The 21199-nt window shown below is 38.6% G+C and overlaps 2 protein-coding genes across 4 annotated transcripts; one reads left to right on the top strand and one right to left on the bottom strand.

The window, feature by feature from the left end:
* The first annotated feature begins 304 nt into the window (after nucleotides 1-304).
* LOC139935316 (dehydrogenase/reductase SDR family member 1-like) lies at nucleotides 305-10277 on the top strand. 3 transcript variants are annotated; one of them, XM_071929842.1, is made up of 10 exons: nucleotides 305-388; nucleotides 1747-1877; nucleotides 2562-2632; nucleotides 3512-3655; nucleotides 4314-4393; nucleotides 5335-5467; nucleotides 5818-5961; nucleotides 7586-7652; nucleotides 8223-8451; nucleotides 8931-10277. In XM_071929842.1, exons 2-9 carry the CDS (start codon nucleotides 1766-1768, stop codon nucleotides 8435-8437), a joined length of 966 nt encoding a protein of 321 aa, XP_071785943.1. In that variant the 5' UTR covers nucleotides 305-388; nucleotides 1747-1765; the 3' UTR covers nucleotides 8438-8451; nucleotides 8931-10277. The 3 variants fall into 3 exon arrangements, with proteins under 3 accessions (XP_071785943.1, XP_071785941.1, XP_071785942.1); XM_071929840.1 differs by having other exon boundaries at nucleotides 8223-10277; XM_071929841.1 differs by lacking the exon at nucleotides 305-388 and adding an exon at nucleotides 759-776 and having other exon boundaries at nucleotides 8223-10277.
* A 4206-nt stretch (nucleotides 10278-14483) lies between these two features.
* On the bottom strand, nucleotides 14484-21064 carry LOC139934959 (alpha-N-acetylgalactosamine-specific lectin-like). Its single transcript, XM_071929390.1, has 2 exons — nucleotides 20542-21064; nucleotides 14484-16570 (listed from the first exon to the last, which is right to left on the bottom strand). Exon 1 carries the CDS (start codon nucleotides 21055-21057, stop codon nucleotides 20548-20550), a length of 510 nt encoding a protein of 169 aa, XP_071785491.1. The 5' UTR covers nucleotides 21058-21064; the 3' UTR covers nucleotides 14484-16570; nucleotides 20542-20547.
* Nucleotides 21065-21199: the final 135 nt, after the last annotated feature.

The following is a 21199-nucleotide window of genomic DNA, read 5'->3' as shown; positions in this document are numbered from 1 at the left end:
ACAAAATAGAGAGACCGCCAACATAAACATAGGGCTAGATACCAGATAAGCTATTTTGTTGGTAGAGAGCTGGCACGTCAGTCTGGAGTTCACAGGTTCAAGGAGTCCCGCACGTTTTCTTCGTTCCACTCAAATTCAAATAACAAACGTTGTGAATTAAGACTACGCACAACCATTAAACTTGTGTACCAGTCCTCTACTCATTTTTATGCAGACACTGTACACAAGAAAGCAAGAAGTAGTGAAGGGACAGGGTAAACTTTTGTAAAGTGTTGCATAACAGAAACAGATGATCGATTGTTCAGCTACATGTAGGTTACAGTTTTGTGAACTGTTTCGCAACCAATCAAGAACCAAGCAAGATACTGCAATTTCCCAGACTAAAAAGGTAGAAACTTTATATAAATAGTTTAAGTAATTTGCTACACACGGGAAAGTTGTAAATTAAATCATTGATAGTGTCAGTGGTACTGCCTTGCTGGTATTAGCAGAAATTCAGAAACTATGCAGAAATCCTGAAGGTACGAAGTCCGAAGTGTCTCGGCTGAAGGTACGAAGTGTCTCGTGAGAAGGTACGAATCGTCTCACGGGAAGGTACGAAGTGTCTCGAGGGAAGGTACGAAGTGTCCAAGGTACGAAGTGTCCAAAGACACTTCGTACCTTCAAAAGGTACGAAGTGTCCAGGGTACGAAGTGGCAAAGGTACGAAGTGTCCTGACACCATTTTAGCCATGGAGGTGAACAAAACAAACTTATGTGATACAGCAGTAGTAATGAGTATTAAAGGCTTTATAGTTTATTATCTTATTCTTAATTAAAAATCACTGCATTGCCATTAGATGATTGTCAATGAAGGGGAGGACTGCAATTGGTGGTGGTGGATGAACATAATGCGGATGAACATGATATAACTTTGCTAACCGCATAAGCATAATGTTCATCCACTTAATTATTATATTAATTAATTATTAGTAATTTAAAGCCATTGGACCCTTTCGGTTTAGAAAAATAAAAAAGTTCACAGACTTACAAATAACTTACAGGGTTTACAGAAGGCCATGGTGAAAGACTTCTCTTGAAATATTATTCCATGAAATGCTTTACTTTTGGAGAAAACAGCAAAACAATATAAATTCTCGTCAACGATAATTACGAATTCATTTTAAACACATGTCATGACACGGCGAAACGCGCGGAAACAAGGGTGGGTTTTTCCGTTGTTTTCTCCCGACTCCGATGACCGATTCAGCCTAAATTTTCACAGGTTTGTTATTTGATATATTTAAAGTGGTGATACACGAAGTGTGGGCCTTGGACAATACTGTTTACCGAAGGGTCCAATGGCTTTAAGGCATAATGTATTCATCCACTTAATTATATATTAATTATTATTAATGTTACAACCCGCACTATATATATAATAATAGTAAGATCGATACAGGGCCCCAGTTTTATCAAAATTTTGTCATTATCGGTCGTTTTAGTAAAGTGCGATTGATAATAGTTGCGAAAATGTAATTCTCCTGCGCCGTCGGCAGGAGGGTTACGTTATCGCAACTATAGACTGATAATTACTAAATCTTGAGGGAAAAAAAGGAGTACGGAGCCCCAGTTACTGGGTCTAGTACAGGTTTATTATTTCATGTATGGTTGATTGATGACAAAGTAAACACTATTTTCAGCCTTTCATCAGCTCTACCAATCATGTATTAATAATTTGGTGTAATTTAAATAATCTATCATCCAGGAATACTGAGAGGACGATTATGGCTCTTCCACTATCAGGAAAAGTGTGTCTAGTGACTGGTGCAACTCGAGGCATTGGAAGAGGTATTGCTTTGCAGCTTGGAGAAGCTGGGGCTACAGTTTATATCACAGGTAAAATAATCTAGGTTGACGTTATTTACTCCGATAACTATGAGGTTCATTCCGCTATCATCGCCACGAAGGCGATAGCGGAACAAGCCTCATAGTTCTAAGAGTAGGTGAACATTATCCCAATTTGGGACACCAGAGGTGGACACCTTGTGCCAGGACTCTGGCCTGCGACAGGAAGAGTTGCGTACAGCAATGGAGGACCAACGTGTTTGGAGAGCCATCATCCGACGACTGACAGATATACATTTCAAGAGAACTAAGTTATAAAAGCGAAATATAGTTCATGCCTGACTTTTCAACCCTTGCCGCTCTCTTCATTTATTTGCTCTTGATTGCGTCTGTTATGTTACACCAGCATGACCAGTATACCTTGTGACTGGCCGAATACTTCACAGAGGCAACGAAGGGGGTTACCTCTGTGCTCCCTGGTCATGGTGCCCTTGAAATGCTCTGAGCAGAAATTTACAATATCCTCATAGGGTGCCCAAGGAGAAAATGCCTTGGTGCCCTTGCTTTTTCAAAAACAAAGGCCTGTGGTTATATGCATTTTGACATTTAGCCTTCAATAAAGACTCTGCTCGCTCGAATTGTCAGGCCATTGTTTAGCATAATTTATGTATGTAAATTGTAACACTTAGTCAGTGCTCATTATTTATTGGTTGTGATTAACTTTAATACAAAAAGGTCGCACGCTAAAACCCAAGTCTGATGGAAAGGCAGGAACTTCAGGCTCTTTAACAACAACAGCCGAGGAGGTGAGCAAAATACATCCATCTTTTCACAGTTTGTTTGATTTAATTTAATTTCATTTCTTGTGAAGCCAACGGCTGTCAGAAAAGCAAAATTAATCCATCTACTAGTCAAGAACCCAAATGGAGAGAATACAATGAAGGAAGTTTCAGTTTTAGATGTGGGAGGAAAACCCCAGAGAAATATTCCAGGGAAAACCAACGCAGTCAGGTAGGGACTGAAAACCCAATCCACATAGTGCCCTTGGTGTGATTCGAACTGGGGTCCTAGAGGTTGAAGGCAAGGAAAGATACCATTATGCCAACCTGACCGCCATCTGTGTCTCTTCATATTTTATTTCATTTAAAGCCAAGGACTCTCAGAAAAGAGAACTTAATCACTGTACTATCTAAGATTCACTTTTAGATGTGGGAAGAAAAACCTCCAGTCAGGTATAGACTAAAAAGCCATTTTACATTGTGCCCATGGCATGATTCGAACCGGGGTCCTAGAGGTGGAAGATGAGGGAAGATACCACTACGCCAACCCAACCACCGTACGCCCAACCTGACTGTCGCGTCTGTGTCTCGCCACACTTCATTTCATTTCATTTGAAAGGACTCTCAGAAAAGCGAGCTTAATCACTGTACTATCCAAGATTCAGTTTTAGGTGTGGGAGGATAACCCTGCAGTCAGGTGTAGGGACTGAAAAAACAGTCCACATAAAATGTTGACTTTGGTATGATTCGAACTGGGGTCCTAGAGGTGGAAGGCGGGGAAAGATACTACTATGTAAACCCAACCACCCTACGCTCAATCTGACCGCCATCTGTGACTCTCCACATTTGCGTCATCAGGCGATTTATGCAACCAGTGGAATATTCTTTTCCATTTGCTTTTCACAGATTGAAGCTCGTGGAGGGAAATGCATCCCTGTCCAGTGCGATCACGCTGACGATGAACAGGTTAAGCAACTATTTGAGCAGATTTCCAAAGAGCAGAACGGACGTCTTGATGTGTTAGTCAACAACGCTTATGCTGCAGTGTCTGTAAGTAAGAGATGCAGATATTTGGTCCAATTTCTCCAGACATGACCGAGCTCCAAAAGTGCCACCGGACATGTTGAGATAATTTTCTGCATGATGATGATACCATAGACAGAAGTTTTTTTTTCCCCTTCACCGTTGTGTGTTAAGCACTATATACTCAGTACTTTTCTTAGTTTTGTTCAAACTGCCTCTACCTGTTGGGCTAGCTTAGTGGTGTAGTGGTAAGACATCTGCTCTAATAATGCAAAGTTCATAGGTTCGAAATCCATCGAGTGATTTACCTGCGTGTGTTTTCCACAGAACTTGGGAAAGTACTGAGTATACAGTCCTTAAAACACATCAGTGTTTGGGTAACAAAATATATTAAAATCCAACCTAATGGGAAAATACAAAACTAAGAAAATCAGACACTAAAAAGCTACTCATTTGGAGATGCTATCACATGTTTTTGTACTTAGGGTGATCCTACAAAACATTTGACACCATTTATGTTTTGCCACCTCAGGTGGTACCCATATCTGGTCTGGCCCATGGACTATAAGTGAACACACAGTAAAACGGACCACCTCTTCCTTTGGATGATTAGGAGAGTGTTGAACATTTACTGATTCTAAAAGTTGTTCATGTTACTTTTTTCCCCATCTTTATGGATGTTTAGCTTCTTACAGAGCAATACGGAAAGAAGTTTTGGGAAGTGTCTCCAAATACCTGGGATACCGTTAATAATGTGGGATTAAGGTATGTATAAAGTCTGCTGTTCTGTTTCATAAAAGGGAAAACAAAATTGAATGAGTTTTGCTCTTGTGGGTACACATGAGTATGCAATTTACAGGCAACCTGGGCCCAATTTCATGGCTCTGCTTACCGCTGAATTCTGCGCTAATGATTACGATTCCCTGCTTACGCGCAATTGCACCAAGTTTCTGTGCTAGCCTTGTAAGCGTAGAATAATGGGGAGCACGCACAGAATCCAAAAATTGCTGCTAACCAGTGAAGTACACTTGCCGTAAGCACAGAGTTCCCTGCTTCCCATTCTGTGCTTACGGTAAGTATGTAGAGCCATGAAATTGGGCCCAGTTCCAGGCAATCTCCAAGAGGAGAACTCACTCTCATTTGAATGTTCACATAATATTCTTGAGGATTGTAATTCATGTCTGAAATTACTCATGTGCTACCACAGTAGTCATATAGCATTGACTCAGTTGGTTGCCTGAAAAAGTTGCCTCGTGTGACAAGGCCCTTAACAGTGTTGGAGCAATGGTGTGTTGGTGCTAGGAACTAACAAATTTCGCCCTGCACTCTGAGAAAATACACTGTGCTGCCCAGCACAGATTTCCCCCATACTGCACTTCAGCAATGATAGCCCAATATCTGAACATGAATAATATGCTGAGCCGCTCGCCCTTGGTGGACTAAATTGGATTTAGAGCCCACCACTGATATAGACCTTATCGCAAATACCAATGCGCAAGCGCAGACTGTTGAATTAGGTGCATTGTGGGATAGATATGCATCAAATTTTGCTACCAGCTAGACCACAATGCACCTAATTCCAAGCTTTACGCGCGCGCCCCGGTATTTGCGAAAAGGTCTATTGGTCTAGCTACAATACTGGCCCTTAGAGCACATTGGAGAAGCCGTGGATAATATCACTTTTTAAACGATTTCTCATTATCCAGATGTCACTACATCGCCTCGTGGTACGCTGCCAAGATGATGGTTCCAGCCAAGCAGGGGCTGATGATCAATGTGTCGTCTCCCGGTGGTCTCAACTATTTGTTTAATGTGGCTTACGGAGTAGGCAAGGCAGCGGTACGTTTTGCTTATTTATTGCCTCGCTAATTGTGAAATACTTTTTAACCAACGTAGGATCAAGACCTGATCAACCAGTGAAAGTAAAAAAGGAAAAAGTATGTCCTGGGCCAAGATGGCTGCTCGGACCGGTGTTTATCTCTGGTATCTACTGAAGACGAGCAGAGTAGACTGTTCGAAACGTCGAGATCACACCGGCTCTTTTCAGAGCCACACCATGCAGAGCTTCAAACAATAGGTTTCGTTGGCATTAAACGACTGAGAATATTTCTATACCCCCTGTGACAGGGTGTGGGTCTATTCAACAATGTCATCTTCTTTCAATCCCAATTCCTTTGTCTTTCCTGTAGTGTGATCGTATGGCAGCTGATTGTGCTTTTGAATTGAAGAAAAGCAATGTGGCTTTCATCTCATTGTGGCCTGGTGCAGTCAAAACAGAAATCTTTGAGGAGACAATATTGTCGGACAAGGCCGACAACTTCCCAGACGGATTTGTAAGTAGGATTTGAAACTATGCTTGGTGCGAGTATAGGTGAAGTTTGTGGTAGACGTGTGGACAAGTCGTTTATGGTCTCACGCGGTGAGATAGTCAAGTTGTGGCGATGCTCTTGAAAGATCACTGCTCTTGCGCGAACTGCTGTTTGCCCAAATTCTACTCTGTTAAATGGGATCGTAGTCGTGAGAGCAGTGGTCTCGCTGGGTCAGCAGTCTCGCAAGAATACCGCTGGAATCACGGGAAAGAGTCGGAACGCTATCACCACGGCAGACATTTAACGACTTGTCAACAAGTCTAGGTTTGTGGGAGCACCTTGTGATAATCTCTTTTGAGAAGTTCTGGTTCAGAAAAGAGCCGATGGTTGACAACGTAACGTTTCGATTAGTATGCTCTGATTGTCTTCAGAAGACGATCAGAGCATACTGATTGAATGAGACATTGTTAATAAGGGAATCAATGTGTGGTGAAGAGGTTTTCAACTAGTGGTTTAATCCCGAGATTAAGTCGAGGTAAATTATCAAGAACCAGGCCTCGGCGGGTTTAAACCACTAGTTGAAAACCAATTCAACACACTTTGATTCCCATTCATAAATACCTTTTTGGTTAAAAGGCGTACTAAAGTAAGAAACTTTGTAAAACTTATCGGTTTCCTTCCGAGTGTTTGAGCTCTGTATGTTTCCACCTCCATGGTATGTTCAGTATGCACGTTACATGCACATGTACGACGTACGTACGTGTGTGTTTTCCGGTTCCATTCGTGCGCATGCGCGTATAGTCTTGGTGCATATTCGCTGGTTTTCCTTTCACACACAGCGCGGCCAACTCACCGACAGCACCGACAGCGCTTGCATCGCCCGTAAACAAGAAACGTCTTGCATCAAGACTAGCGCTGCGTCTCCGCTCAAAATCAGTTATAAACAGTGGTCATTATCAATGGTTTAATCACCCCCACGTGATGCGCTCTCCACCAATAGGAATAGCGAAACTGTCTGAGGTATTTATGAATAACAATTCAACCACTGATGGTCTGATTATCGACCAGTTCTTTCAGAATAAACACAGCTCAAAAGAGATTCACACATAACCTCACCTAATGATTTGTACGTGCATGATTTCCAATTGTTTGTGAAGCATCCACCCAAATTTGTTTACCATTACCATACTCAACAAATGGTGTAGTGTTAAGGCCTGGTCCCTCTGCAGCGATAACGAAAACGATAACGATCACGACGCAAAGAAAACGCATTCTATTGGTCGAATTGCTCCACGCAGAATACGCACACGCTCTTCAACCAATGGAATGCGTTCTCTTTGCGTCATTATCGTTATCGTTATCGCTGCAGTGGGACCGGGCCTTAAAGCGTGGTTCATACTTTCTGCGAACGCGAAGCGTATTTTGACATCTCATGTTTTCTCTTCTCAGCGAATGTTTCGCACGAGTTGAGCACAAGTCAGCTGATGCAAATTATTTGTCGCAAATGGGTGACGTAAAATTCATATTGCATTCGCAGGAAGTATGAACTGGGATTTAGAGAGCCCAAAATGCCCCAAGAGTTAGGGTTAATTCCCTGTGGTTTTAATTCAACAAATTCTTATGGAGAATTTTGTTTTTTATCTTTCAGTTGGACGTCTTCCAATTTGGGGAATCGGTTGAGTATCCTGGTAAAGCGGTTGCCTGTCTTGCTCAGGGTAAGTTAACTATATAGCTAGAGACTGTTATAGATTTTGTTAATTTTTTATTAATTTTATGAAAGATTTTTTAACAGCACCAGTCTACTTGGATGAATATTGCTCTGACGAGCGAGATGCGCTCAGCAGCAACTTGACCTCATCTTTTGTATCTCAATGGGGGTGTCTGTTGGGTGTAATGGCCGAGTGGACAAGAGCCCCGAACTAGAACTCTGGTGTTTCCGTTCTGCAGAGTGTGGAATCGAGTCATGGTCGTGACACTTATGTCCCTGAGCAAGACACTTAACTATAATTGATTCTCTCCACCCAGGGGTAAATGGGTACCTGTGAGGGCAGAGATGGTTCTTGTGATTGATTTATCTTAGTAGCTTATATTTGATGCACAGGCTGTATACTCACCAGGGAGCTGAGATGGTTTAAGGAATGAATTAAATGGCCCAGTGACCAGGAGTAATAATGTCAGAAACGCTTTGAGACACCCTTCGGGTGTGAAAAGTGCATAATAAAAACTGTGTATTATTATTGTTATTAATGTCTTGGAACACTTATCTCTGCTTACTTTTTATTCAGACCAAAACATCATGAAGAAATCTGGGCGTATTCTCTTGACTGCTGAGCTGGGCGAGGAATACGGCTTCACCGACATTGATGGCTCTAATCCGTTAAACTTCCGACAAATCAAGTCACTTTTGAAAATGTCGGGGCACCCATGGCTGGCTGCCATGACACCAGGTTTCCTGAAGATACCTTTTTGGCTGTGGTCAATTTCTGCTAGCAAGTTTTAGACCAGTCATACAGGGTGAGTCAAAATGAAGTTGACAAAGATTTATGATTTAAAAACAAAAAAAACTGACACTCAAAACCCAAGTGAAGCACATATTAAACAAGCATTATTTTGTGCTTGTCTGTAAAAAAAAATAATGAAACAAATCGATCATTTCTAAGAAATCGATCATTTCTAAGAGAAGTTGGGTGTTTCACTGAAAGCACTCATGTTTGTAGCTGTCCATGGATTGGTAATGCTTGACTGAATCTTAACATCTGAGAAAAAAAGGAAAGGGTTTTGTCAAGTATTCTGTGGACAGCATACAAAATGAGTACCTTGATTGAAATAGACATAACTCCTCTAAGGAATGTTTAATTTATATATATTTTTTTCTCTCTAATAAGCAGGAGAGAGAGCTTGTTAAATAGATGCTTTACTGAACTCTTGAGTGTAATTTGTTTGTTTTGAAAACATCACCAATTGCGGTCAACCTCTTTTTACTTGCTCTATAGCGCTGTAAAAAAAATGGGAGAAGTTTGAACGTGTTTTGAGGAGAAAGGAAGACCGAAAGAAAAAACATGTAAAGGGAAGTATTTCCTAAATGCAGTATTCATTTATCAGCCGTCCTATAGTATGAAATCATTCCAAAGATTTTCAAATGTGCTAAAGTAATTGTGGTAACCTTACAATTGTTTGTTTTTGGCAGGGTGCAAAAGTGCAGCTTTACTTATAAGATAATAATTATTAAAATAATTTAACTGAGTAAAATAAAACCAGATATGTATGGAACGGTGCTGTTTAACCACCTCTTTTTAATACATTTTGGTGGGGGAGGTATAATTACTTCTCGTTTACTGTTGTTGCTGTACAGTCCTATCCAAAATTTCTCTATTGTTTTTTTTTTTCTAAAGAAAAATTATTTGTAATGTGAAACTCTTTCAAAGACCGTTTCGGGTAAAAATAAGTAAATAAAGCAAATTTTATTTGTAAAAAGATAATACATTCTTCAGGGGCATTGATGAATCAGGTTTTTGTTTTGGTTTTCTGATTTTTTTTTTATTATTGATAATTTATACTCTCCATAGAAGTGATGAAATTTCATGACTCTATTATGAAATGCTTCTTCATGTGATGGATCATGCAACTTTATATAAAAACATGTAAAAATAAAATTTTATATAAAACAAATGTGTTTAATTGATTAATATCCACCTCTGTTAAAGGTACTAGACACTACTGGTTATAACTCAAAATGTCGGCATAAAAACGATCAATAGGGAGCTAGTGATAGCATAAAACATTGTGAGAAACAGCTAATGTATTTTTTGAGAAAGAGGTAGTTTCTCACTCAAATATTAAAATTTACATCAACTAATCAATTAACTTCATAACTATTTTTTATAGGTTCCCTCCTTCAACTGGTTTTCAGTCAATTTAAAAAATGATGATTTTATTAAATATCTATTAGTGTGAGAAACCTCGGGTGGGTCCCATGCAATTACCAATTACACTGAGGTAGTGTTGTGCTAAAAGGTTTTTCATATAAGATTCCTACAAAATTATGCCAAAGTTATTAAAACACCAAACTTTATCATCTGATTTTTTCATCAGGTGAGACAAATTGTGTTCTAACGATATTTTTTTATGAAGTTAGTTTTCTTACAACAAAAAATTATGAAACAATCATGTTTTTTTTTATTAACATGTAAATGTTGATATCCTACCTTGATGGTGCTTTTTATAATTCTTTCGTTCAGGTTATAAAAATTATGTGATAATTTGTTCATACTCGCCATGAAATTTTGTCTGATCATTTTTTTGTAGCTATAGATTAACATACTATAAAGGGAAAGGCCTTTGTGGTTCTGATAAATAAATAAATTTAGTATCTTTTGATTTGAAACATTGCGAGTTTATCCACTTGTGCTGATTTGTTTTGATTGTCCATCTCAAATTTAGTATGAATCCATAACGGCTCTCTCATTTGTCATCTAAATGTTGTGAGAGTTTGAAGCATAAACTAATATGTTGTATGAAGCATAGTGCAGGGTTCTGATGCCCTGCTATTGGCCTTGGTGTCCCTTCAAAACATGCCCATAGACTTTTAGGTTTTCCAAAGGAAGTGCCCTTCACAAAATGAAAGTGGCTTTGCCCTCTGAAAGAGAACAAATCCAGCCATGACATGGATGCGTAATGAGCAACTCCGCGGCCACAGTAGAGTCAATTGCCTCCGTTTCGTTGGTCATGGCCTTCGTGCCCCTCAAAACATTCCCATAGACTTTTAGGTTTTCAAAAGGAAGTGCCCTTCACAAAATGAAAGTGGCCTTGCCCTCCGAAAGAGAAAATATCCAGCCATGACATGGATTCATAATGGACAACCTCGTGGCCACTAGAGTCAATGGCCTCCGTTTCTTTGGTCTTGGCCTTGGTGCCCCTCAAAACATTCCCATAGACTTTTATATTGAAATGAAAGTGGCCTTGCCCTTTCAAAGAGAAAAAATCCAGCCATGACATGGATGCATAATGGGCAATTCCGTGGCCACAGTAGAGTCAATGGCCACTGTTTCCTTGGTCTTGGCCTTCGTGCCCCTCAAAACATTCCCAATCACTTTTAGGTTTTCCAAAGGAAGTGCCCTTCACAAAATGAAAGTGGCCTTGCCCTCTGAAAGAGAAAAAAATCCAGCCATGACCTGGATGCATACGTAGGCCCTAAAGTGTACGGAGCAAAGATGGTGCCTAGATAACGTAGTTTCAGTAGTTCAGATGGTATTTTGTCATGTTTGTACGGTGCATAGACGTCAGGGACGTGTTGTTATAAAGTATGGATAAACAAAATCCTTTCAGAATTAATTAAGGAACCCCGCCAACATAGGGCTAGATAGCTCAGTTGGTAGAGCGCCGGCACGTTAATCCGGAGGTCGTTGGTTCGAATCCCACTCTAGTCAATTCTTTGTTCAACCCCCAAAATCTGAATTAATTAAGAATACAACAAAACAAAATCCATAGCTAGATGGTTATGCGCCAGGCATTGCAAACAACTAAAACTAGTGCATAATGTTTTGCAAGTCTATATAAATATAGGTGTAGGCCTAGCAACAACCGCCTTTAAAATTAACTAATTTAGCGGGGAAACACGCTCAGCCTGTTTAATTGTGATGCACAGGGGAACAAAAGCCAACAAGCAACCTCCATTGTTTAATACCGTGAGAATTGAGACATAGGCCAACACGTGAGCATTTGCCAGGAAGTAATTTCTTCTGTGCAAGGTTATGTGGGGAAATTAATCTTTCAATTGTCTTGATAAAATATTGATTATACTGTAGTGTAGTTTATTCTATTCTGAAAGTGACACAAACCCCGTAACCATGGGGAGGGTAAACATGAGTATTACACACTCTATAATGAGAGGGATGTTAAGATTAATCAAAAGGGTTGTAATAATAAGGGACCAATCCATTACCTAAGCATTTTGAAAATGTTGAATCGAGAAAATGATTGGCCCCTTATTACAATCCTTTATTAAAGGCAGTGGACACTATTGGTAATTGTCAAAGACTAACCTTCACAGTTGGTGTATCTCAACTCAACACATGCATAAAATAACAAACCTGTACAAATTTGAGCGCAATCGGTCAACGAAGTTCCGAGATAATGAAGAAAGAAAAAACACCCTTGTCACACGAAGTTGTGTGCGTTTAGATGGTTGATTTCGGGACCTCAAATTCTAAACCTGAGGTCTCGAAATCAAATTCGTGGAAAATTACTTCTTTCTCGAAAACTATGGCACTTCAGAGGGAGCCGTTTCTCACAATGTTTTATATTATCAACCTCTCCCCATACTCGTCACCAAGAAAGGTTTTATGCCAATAATTATTTTTTAGTAATTACCAATAGTGTCCACTGCCTTTAAGTGTTAGATCCCTCCCATTTAGAGCGAGTATAAACTAACAATTAGTGCAGAAGACGTCGTACGAAAACACTAATAACTGTGTTGACTTAGAACACAATATAAAAACATTTCCTAATATAAACCTAATCACGCAGTTTGATTTTTTTGTAAATACAAAGATATTTAGCAACGCAATTAATAATAGCTTCATCGGAATGGTCCATCAAAAAACGTCTGTCTTTCCTATCAGTTCAACTTCGTTAATATTGATTAACTTAATAATAGACTAACAAAACCCAAGGTTGATGTTTAAAGATGCTATGCCAGATTTTTGGCCCCAAACATTACAAAATAGATTTTTTGAGTGAATGGTATTTCAAAGAGTATCACCCGCTCTAACGAAAAAAAGTTTAGCTTTTACTTTTAATGGTCAGGACCCTTGACAAAAATTTAAAACGTTTCTTATAAAACACATAAGAGTTGGTCACGTGATATATGGTCGTGATCCCGACAAAAACTAGTTTTGAACACTAATTTATTTCACTGCTACTAATAATTGGCGGACCTTTTCGAGCAATGGCTCAAATGAAATCTTGTAACTTTCTCGACCCCCATCAAAATACCTATTGAATTTTAAATCAAAATTTTGGGGTTAAATCGGCCAAAAATCTGGCATAGCATCTTTAATGGGCAATCTCTGTGCAAGGTTATGTGGGGAAATTAATCTTTTAATTGTCTTGATAAAATATTGATTATACTGTAGTGTAGTTTATTCTATTCTGAAAGTGGAACAAACCCCGTAACCAGGGGATGGTAAACATGAGTATTACACACTCTATAATGAGAGGGATGTTAAGATTAATCAAAAGGGTTGTAATAATCAGGGACCAATCCATTAACTAAGCATTTTGAAAATGTTGAATCGAGAAAATGATTGGTCCCTTATTACAATCCTTTATTAAAGGCAGTGGACACTATTGGTAATTGTCAAAGACTAACCTTCACAGTTGGTGTATCTCAACTCAACACATGCATAAAATAACAAACCTGTACAAATTTGAGCGCAATCGGTCAACGAAGTTCCGAGATAATGAAGAAAGAAAAAACACCCTTGTCACACGAAGTTGTGTGCGTTTAGATGGTTGATTTCGGGACCTCAAATTCTAAACCTGAGGTCTCGAAATCAAATTCGTGGAAAATTACTTCTTTCTCGAAAACTATGGCACTTCAGAGGGAGCCGTTTCTCACAATGTTTTATATTATCAACCTGTCCCCATACTCGTCACCAAGAAAGGTTTTATACCAATAATTATTTTGAGTAATTACCAATAGTGTCCACTGCCTTTAAGTGTTAGATCCCTCCCATTTAGAGCGAGTATAAAATAACAATTAGTGCAGAAGACGTCGTACGAAAACACTAATAACTGTGTTGACTTAGAACACAATATAAAAACATTGCCTAATATAAACCTAATCACGCAGTTTGATTTTTTTGTAAATACAAAGATATTTAGCAACGCAATTAATAATAGCTTCATCGGAATGGTCCATCAAAAAACGTCTATCTTTCCTATCAGTTCAACTTCGTTAATATTGATTAACTTAATAATAGACTAACAAAACCCAAGGTTGATGTTTAAAGATGCTATGCCAGATTTTTGGCCCCAAACATTACAAAATAGATTTTTTGAGTGAATGGTATTTCAAAGAGTATCACCCGCTCTAACGAAAAAAAAGTTTAGCTTTTACTTTTAATGGTCAGGACCCTTGACAAAAATTTAAAACGTTTCTTATAAAACACATAAGAGTTGGTCACGTGATATATGGTCGTGATCCCGACAAAAACTAGTTTTGAACACTAATTTATTTCACTGCTACTAATAATTGGCGGACCTTTTCGAGCAATGGCTCAAATGAAATCTTGTAACTTTCTCGACCCCCATCAAAATACCTATTGAATTTTAAATCAAAATTTTGGGGTTAAATCGGCCAAAAATCTGGCATAGCATCTTTAATGGGCAATCTCTGTGCAAGGTTATGTGGGGAAATTAATCTTTCAATTGTCTTGATAAAATATTGATTATACTGTAGTGTAGTTTATTCTATTCTGAAAGTGGAACAAACCCCGTAACCAGGGGATGGTAAACATGAGTATTACACACTCTATAATGAGAGGGATGTTAAGATTAATCAAAAGGGTTGTAATAATCAGGGACCAATCCATTAACTAAGCATTTTGAAAATGTTGAATCGAGAAAATGATTGGTCCCTTATTACAATCCTTTATTAAAGGCAGTGGACACTATTGGTAATTGTCAAAGACTAACCTTCACAGTTGGTGTATCTCAACTCAACACATGCATAAAATAACAAACCTGTACAAATTTGAGCGCAATCGGTCAACGAAGTTCCGAGATAATGAAGAAAGAAAAAACACCCTTGTCACACGAAGTTGTGTGCGTTTAGATGGTTGATTTCGGGACCTCAAATTCTAAACCTGAGGTCTCGAAATCAAATTCGTGGAAAATTACTTCTTTCTCGAAAACTATGGCACTTCAGAGGGAGCCGTTTCTCACAATGTTTTATATTATCAACCTCTCCCCATACTCGTCACCAAGAAAGGTTTTATGCCAATAATTATTTTTTAGTAATTACCAATAGTGTCCACTGCCTTTAAGTGTTAGATCCCTCCCATTTAGAGCGAGTATAAACTAACAATTAGTGCAGAAGACGTCGTACGAAAACACTAATAACTGTGTTGACTTAGAACACAATATAAAAACATTGCCTAATATAAACCTAATCACGCAGTTTGATTTTTTTGTAAATACAAAGATATTTAGCAACGCAATTAATAATAGCTTCATCGGAATGGTCCATCAAAAAACGTCTATCTTTCCTATCAGTTCAACTTCGTTAATATTGATTAACTTAATAATAGACTAACAAAACCCAAGGTCGATGTTTAAAGATGCTATGCCAGATGTTTGGCCCCACGTTTCTTATAAAACACATGAGTTGGTCACGTGATATATGGTCTTGATCCCGACAAAAACTAGTTTTGAACACTAATTTATTTCACTGCTACTAATAATTGGCGGACCTTTTCGAGCAATGGCTCAAATGAAATCTTGTAACTTTCTCGACCCCCATCAAAATACCTATTGAATTTTAAATCAAAATTTTGGGGTTAAATCGGCCAAAAATCTGGCATAGCATCTTTAATGGGCAATCTCGCAGAACATGGATTCCGGTTTTTAAAGTCAATGTGACCATTCTTTAGTCAGACAACATTTTTTAATAGGAACCACGAAGACTTACTATGGCTGCAACTTGAAAATCCAAAATGGCCGCCATATGATGTGGAACAAGTTTTGTGCTTTTGTCCGAAATGTTTAAATGATTATGGTTTTTTTTATGCATAACATTATCAGTACAGGTATAACTATGCTACTTCATCTAACCATACCAATCTTGACAGTTGCCATGTTACTTTAACAAAAATGCACCATTAGTTGGCTTCTACATAAGTTTCTTGATTGACTTGACAATGACCGTTCGTTATTCCCGGTTGTTGAAGCGATATAATGATGGCATCACTCATCAGTCTCCAAAATGGAGCTGCTTATATAGCCCCAAAACAAGCTAAGCATAACAAAAATAATATGCTTACCAGATTAAGTTTAAAGACAGTGGGCACTATTGGTAATTATCAAAGACCAGTCTTCTCACTTGGTGTATCTCAACATATGCATGAAATAACAAACCTTGAGCTCAATTGGTCGTCGAAGTTGCGAGATAATAATGAAAGAAAAAACACCCTTGTCACACGAAGTTGTGTGCGTTTAGGTGGTTGATTTCGAGACCTTAAGTTCTAAACTTGAGGCCTCGAAATCAAATTCGTTGAAAATTACTTCTTTCTCAAAAACTACGTCACTTCAGAAAAAGCAGTTTCTCACAATATGTTATACTATCAACCTTTCCCCATTACTCGTTACCAAGTGAGGTTTTATGCTGATAATTATTTTGAGTAATTACCAAAAGTGTCCACTGCCTTTAAATCATGCACAGTAGTGATCTAAATCTCGATAAAGTAATTATTTATAAGTGGCTCTTTGTGAAACGGTGACGAATGTGACCTAGAATGGATGTGTCTAAAAGTTCTATTTGCTGCTCGGTGACTGCCATTTCCAGTGCACTGTTGGTATAAGTCCAAGGTCTTGAGGTCTTATTGTTGATTCATAACATTGATCTTGCATGTTTCTGCAGTTGGAAATTAATATAACAAAATGAACATTTTTATAAGACGCCATGTTGAAAGAATGCATGGTGTGACGCAACGAACTGACATGACCATTATACACTTGTGATACCTATTTAAAAGGCAAAGCATACCTTTGGTTTTTGGAACCGATTCATTTTCACGGATTGATTTATTTTTTGCATGTTTTGGGAGGATACACCAAGTGAGAATACTGGTCTATGACAAATTAGCATAAGTGTGCAGTGCCTTTAAAGCCATTATACACAAGTTCGGAAGAGAACAAAAAAGTTCACAGATTTACAAATAATTTAAAGGGTTTACAGAAGATAATGGTGAAAGACTTCTCTTGAAATATTATTATTCCATGAAATGCTTTACTTTTAGAGAAAACATTACAACAATTATCAATTTTCGTTACGGATTTATTTTAAACACATGTCATGACACGACGAAAAGTGCGGAAACAAGGGTGGGTTTTCCCGTTATTTTCTCTCGACTCCGCCGATGACCGATTGAGCCTAAATTTTCACAGGTTTGTTATTTTATATAAGTTGTGATACACGAAGTGTGGGCCTTTGGACAATACTGTTTACCGAAAGTGTCCAATGGCTTTAAAGTTCACTGATTTACAAATATTTTGCAGGGTTTACAGAAGGTAGTGGTGAAAGACTTCTCTTGAAATATTAGTCCATGAAATGCTTTACTTTTTGAGAAAACACTAAAACAATATCAATTCTCGATAGTGAGAATTACGGATTTACTTTAAACACATGTCATGACACGGCGAAACGTGCGGATACAAGGATGGGTTTTCCCGTTTTCCCGTTCCCGTGTGCCTTTTGGACAATACTATTTACCGAAAGTGTCCAATGGTTGTAATGTAAACCAAGCTTGAGCTATGATCATTCATATTTAGCCCCTGACTGAGTGCACGAGTTACGGAAGTAATATCAAAATTTCCTACAGTATCGCCAGCCGCGCAAACTCGCCACGACCGAGATATTGATTTCTGAAAAACCATATGAGAAGTTCTTGCTCAGGTTTTATTATTATTGCAGGTATACGCCTTCTCTCAGTTCATAAAAGAGGGTGCGGTTCCTATGACAACCACATTTATAAACCACCCCATCGTGTCGAGTTAAGGCAATTTAATTACAAGCAACGTTTGCGTGTCTAGGTTTAACCCACTGCAACCTATTATTCGTTTACAAAATATTGCATTTAATGAAATATCAAACAATAATACAGAGGCTTCTTAAAGGTACTGGGGATGGACACGTTTGGTCATTGTCAAAGACCAGTTTTTCTCACTTGGAATCAACTGGTAATCGAAGTTGCAAGAGAAGAGTCATAAACGAAAAAAAAAAAACATACTAAAGATACAAGTTTGTGTGCTTTCAGGAAGAAATGAAGGTTTCAGCTGACGTTTTAAAATATTGTTTGAGTGAGAAATTGCCTCTTTTTCGCAAACTATGTTCAGAGGGAGCTGTTTCTCACAATTTTTTATATTATCAACAGCTCTCCTTTGCTCGTTTCCAAGTAAGTTTTTATATGCTAATAACTATTTTGAGTAATTGCCAATAACTGCAGTCACAACAGAGATCACTATGGCGATACTGAAGATTTGTCTTACGATGAATTTTATTGCTTTGTGAAATCGGCCCAGTGTTTTAAAGCGCGTTCTGTAGTCTGTCTAGCAACACGGATTAACCACAGGACTAATTATTAATAAATCCAATATATTTAGGACATTAAGTCACACTTGACGTGGTTTGGCAACTAATATTGAAGGGAAACAAGTTTCTGACGTAAAATTATCTGATCGAAACAATGTCCGAGAGCTACGCGAAAACGGGTCGATAAACCAAAAAACAGATCGTGACGTAGGTACATGGATTAAAAATTAATATTATGTTCCTAAAATAAAACCTTTATTTTATTTTCAAGGAAATGGAACTTGGTCTGTGTATTTTATCAATATTATTTATTTGTTACGCTTCAAGATATTTCATTCGTTTGTTGAGGATTCCCATTGACATTTTCCGCTTTTTGTTGAGTCCACCATTGTGAAACCAAGCGTGTAGTAAAATAATACGCTGTTGCTATTTTAATTTGATTGTTAACAACCACATTATTTCTCAACCATTTTGGTTGATTTTTACTATAATGCATGATCCATTATAGTCGAAATAATTCCTCCTCAAAAGAGCTAACCAAACTAGTCTTGCCTTTTAGTATATTGCCCATGTGTACACATTTTTGCATAACAAATAAAGGGACCTGCATTATTGATGATGCAAATCTATGAAAACGTAGACTTGGTTCAAGTCCCGTTTTCGTGTGAGAGGTCCCCAAGCATTATCGCGCCAACTAGCAAACAAGCCGTATACAGAACTGGACCCAATTTCATAAAGCTACTAAGCAAAATTGCTTAGCATGAAATTTCTTCATTGATAAAAACTGGATACCAACCAAATTTCCATTTGTTGCATATTGCTTGTTGGTGGTATTCAGCTGTTGTTTGCTTATCCTGAAAACGTGGAAATTTGGTTGTATCTTTTTTTTTTACCAAGGAAGAAATTTCATGGTAAGCAAAATTGTATGCTAAGCAGCTCTATAAAATTGGGCCCAGGTGGCTAGGGAAGGCAAAGCATCACAAAACAATTCTGGCGATGGCACCTGATTTGGACTTGAGTTAAGTCTAATGAAAACGCGGTATATATAGCAGGTTAGCTGTTAAGCCACACGCAGCATTGACACTTTTGCTGAAAGCATAATAGAAATTTTCGCTCAAGAGTAACAGTTAAAGGGGAGATATACGTTTGGTAATCAGTCTTCTGAAATGAATGGCAAATACTTGGTTAGAACAACATCAGCCTTCGAAATCGTTTTGGGAATTGGTTTACTTGGAAGTAATAATGTGGTTGCAGATAAATTACAAGTTTGTAGTCCCCCCCCCCAAAAAAAAAAAAAAAAAAAAAAACTCATTTTGGTAACGAGTAATGGGGAGCTGTTGATAGAATAAAACATTGTGAGAAACGGCTCCCTCTGAATTGACGTAGTTTTCGCGAAAGAAGTAATTTTTCACGAATTTGATTTCGAGACCTCAAGTTTAGAATTTTAGGTCTCGAAATCAAGCATCTGAAAGCACACAACTTCGTGTGACAAGGGTGTTTTTTCTTTCATAGTTATCTCGCAACTCCGACGACCAATTGAGCTAAAATTTTCACAGGTTTGTTATGTTATGCATATGTTGAGATACACGGGAGAATACTGGTCTTTGACAATTACCAATAGTGTCCGTGTCTTTAAAGCCATTAGACACTTTCGGAACAGAACAAGTTCACAGATTTAATGGTGAAAGACTTCTCTTGAAATATTATTCCATGAAATACTTTACTTGTTGAGAAATCATTAAAGCAATATCAGTTCTCGATATCGAGAATTACGGATTATTTTAAACACAAGTCATGACACAGCGAAACGTGCACGGAAACAAGGGTGCGTTTTCCCTTTATTTACTCCCGACTCCGATGACCGATTGAGCCTAAATTTTCACAGGTTTGTTATTTTATATATAAGTTGTGATACACGAAGTTTGGGCCTTGAATAATACTGTTTACCGAAAGCGTCCAATTGCTTTAAGGAGTGATATTAATTGTTAATGGTTAATTCTCATATAATTTCATGCAAACCTAACGTGAAACACAAAACAGTAATATTTACCGGAAGTTGGTCCGATCAAATTAGGCTTTTGGAGACGGATGTTTTAAGTTTTTGTTCTTTAACCCTGTATTAAGTGAGTTAGCCATAGATAGCTTGGTACTCCTTTGAAATATCACTATACCTTTTCAATTGGTGGGGGGGGGGGGGGAGGGGGTGGCCAAAAAACAACACCAATTCCGAATAGTATCCACACAGTCAAGTTAATTTCTCAACTTATTTCCAATCCTCCTCATATTATACTCACTTGCATTTAGTTATAACGTGAAAATCTACCGGGCATCTTGCACACAAACTCGACAGCATTCGAGCAGGTGAAGTCATTCCATTCCTCCCCGTACCACAGAACCACGCAGTCCTCGCCCCAGTTATGGCTCGGCTCCCCCGGCTTAAAATTACGGTAAGTCGCTTCGCTCCCGTCGACCCAGACGAAGTCCGTAGAGACAGCCCTATCGTTGAGCCCGATCCACAGAGCAAAGTGGCCTGGTCCGAACACAGCGATGGTGTAGTTCTTCAGAAAGAGGTTTTCTTCCTCGCTCTCGACTGTGATGAGATGCGACGGTCTGCCAGACTTCGAACGGGATTGACAGTGATTTTCCGCATCCTGAAAGTTGCGTTTGTCCGTGACCATTAAGTAACAGTGACCGTTGAATTCCACCCACGGCTCGCGGCAGTTTGAACAGGCCTTGGTGGAAATGAAGAAACTACTCGCGAGAAATGATGAGAAAGTCAGCAGGGTGATTGAACACTGCAACAACGCCATTTTTGAGTACTAATTTCAACCGGAGAAAACGCAGTGATCTATAAAGCTAACCTCGACAAAACTACCAGGACATGTTCAACACCTCAACTTCTCAACTAAGAGTAAAGAGCCGTTGTACATCAGTGTCTAATGAGATGGGGCT

Source organism: Asterias amurensis, chromosome 3, assembly GCF_032118995.1.
Source record: "Asterias amurensis chromosome 3, ASM3211899v1".
Lineage (NCBI taxonomy): Eukaryota > Metazoa > Echinodermata > Asteroidea > Forcipulatida > Asteriidae > Asterias > Asterias amurensis.
The sequence above is the reverse complement of the archived record's forward strand: the minus strand, read 5'-3'. Positions and strand labels throughout refer to the sequence as shown.

What these genes read in the sequence shown, in the direction of transcription:
- LOC139935316 (XM_071929842.1), top strand. Translation starts at nt 1,766, where the DNA reads ATGGCTCTTCCACTATCAGGAAAAGTGTGTCTAGTGACTGGTGCAACT. An exon ending in TAACAACAACAGCCGAGGAG is followed by an intron (nt 2,633 to 3,511) that starts GTGAGCAAAATA and finishes TGCTTTTCACAG; the next exon opens with ATTGAAGCTCGTGGAGGGAA. An exon ending in ACGCTTATGCTGCAGTGTCT is followed by an intron (nt 3,656 to 4,313) that starts GTAAGTAAGAGA and finishes ATGGATGTTTAG; the next exon opens with CTTCTTACAGAGCAATACGG.
- LOC139934959 (XM_071929390.1), bottom strand. Translation starts at nt 21,057, where the DNA reads ATGGCGTTGTTGCAGTGTTCAATCACCCTGCTGACTTTCTCATCATTT.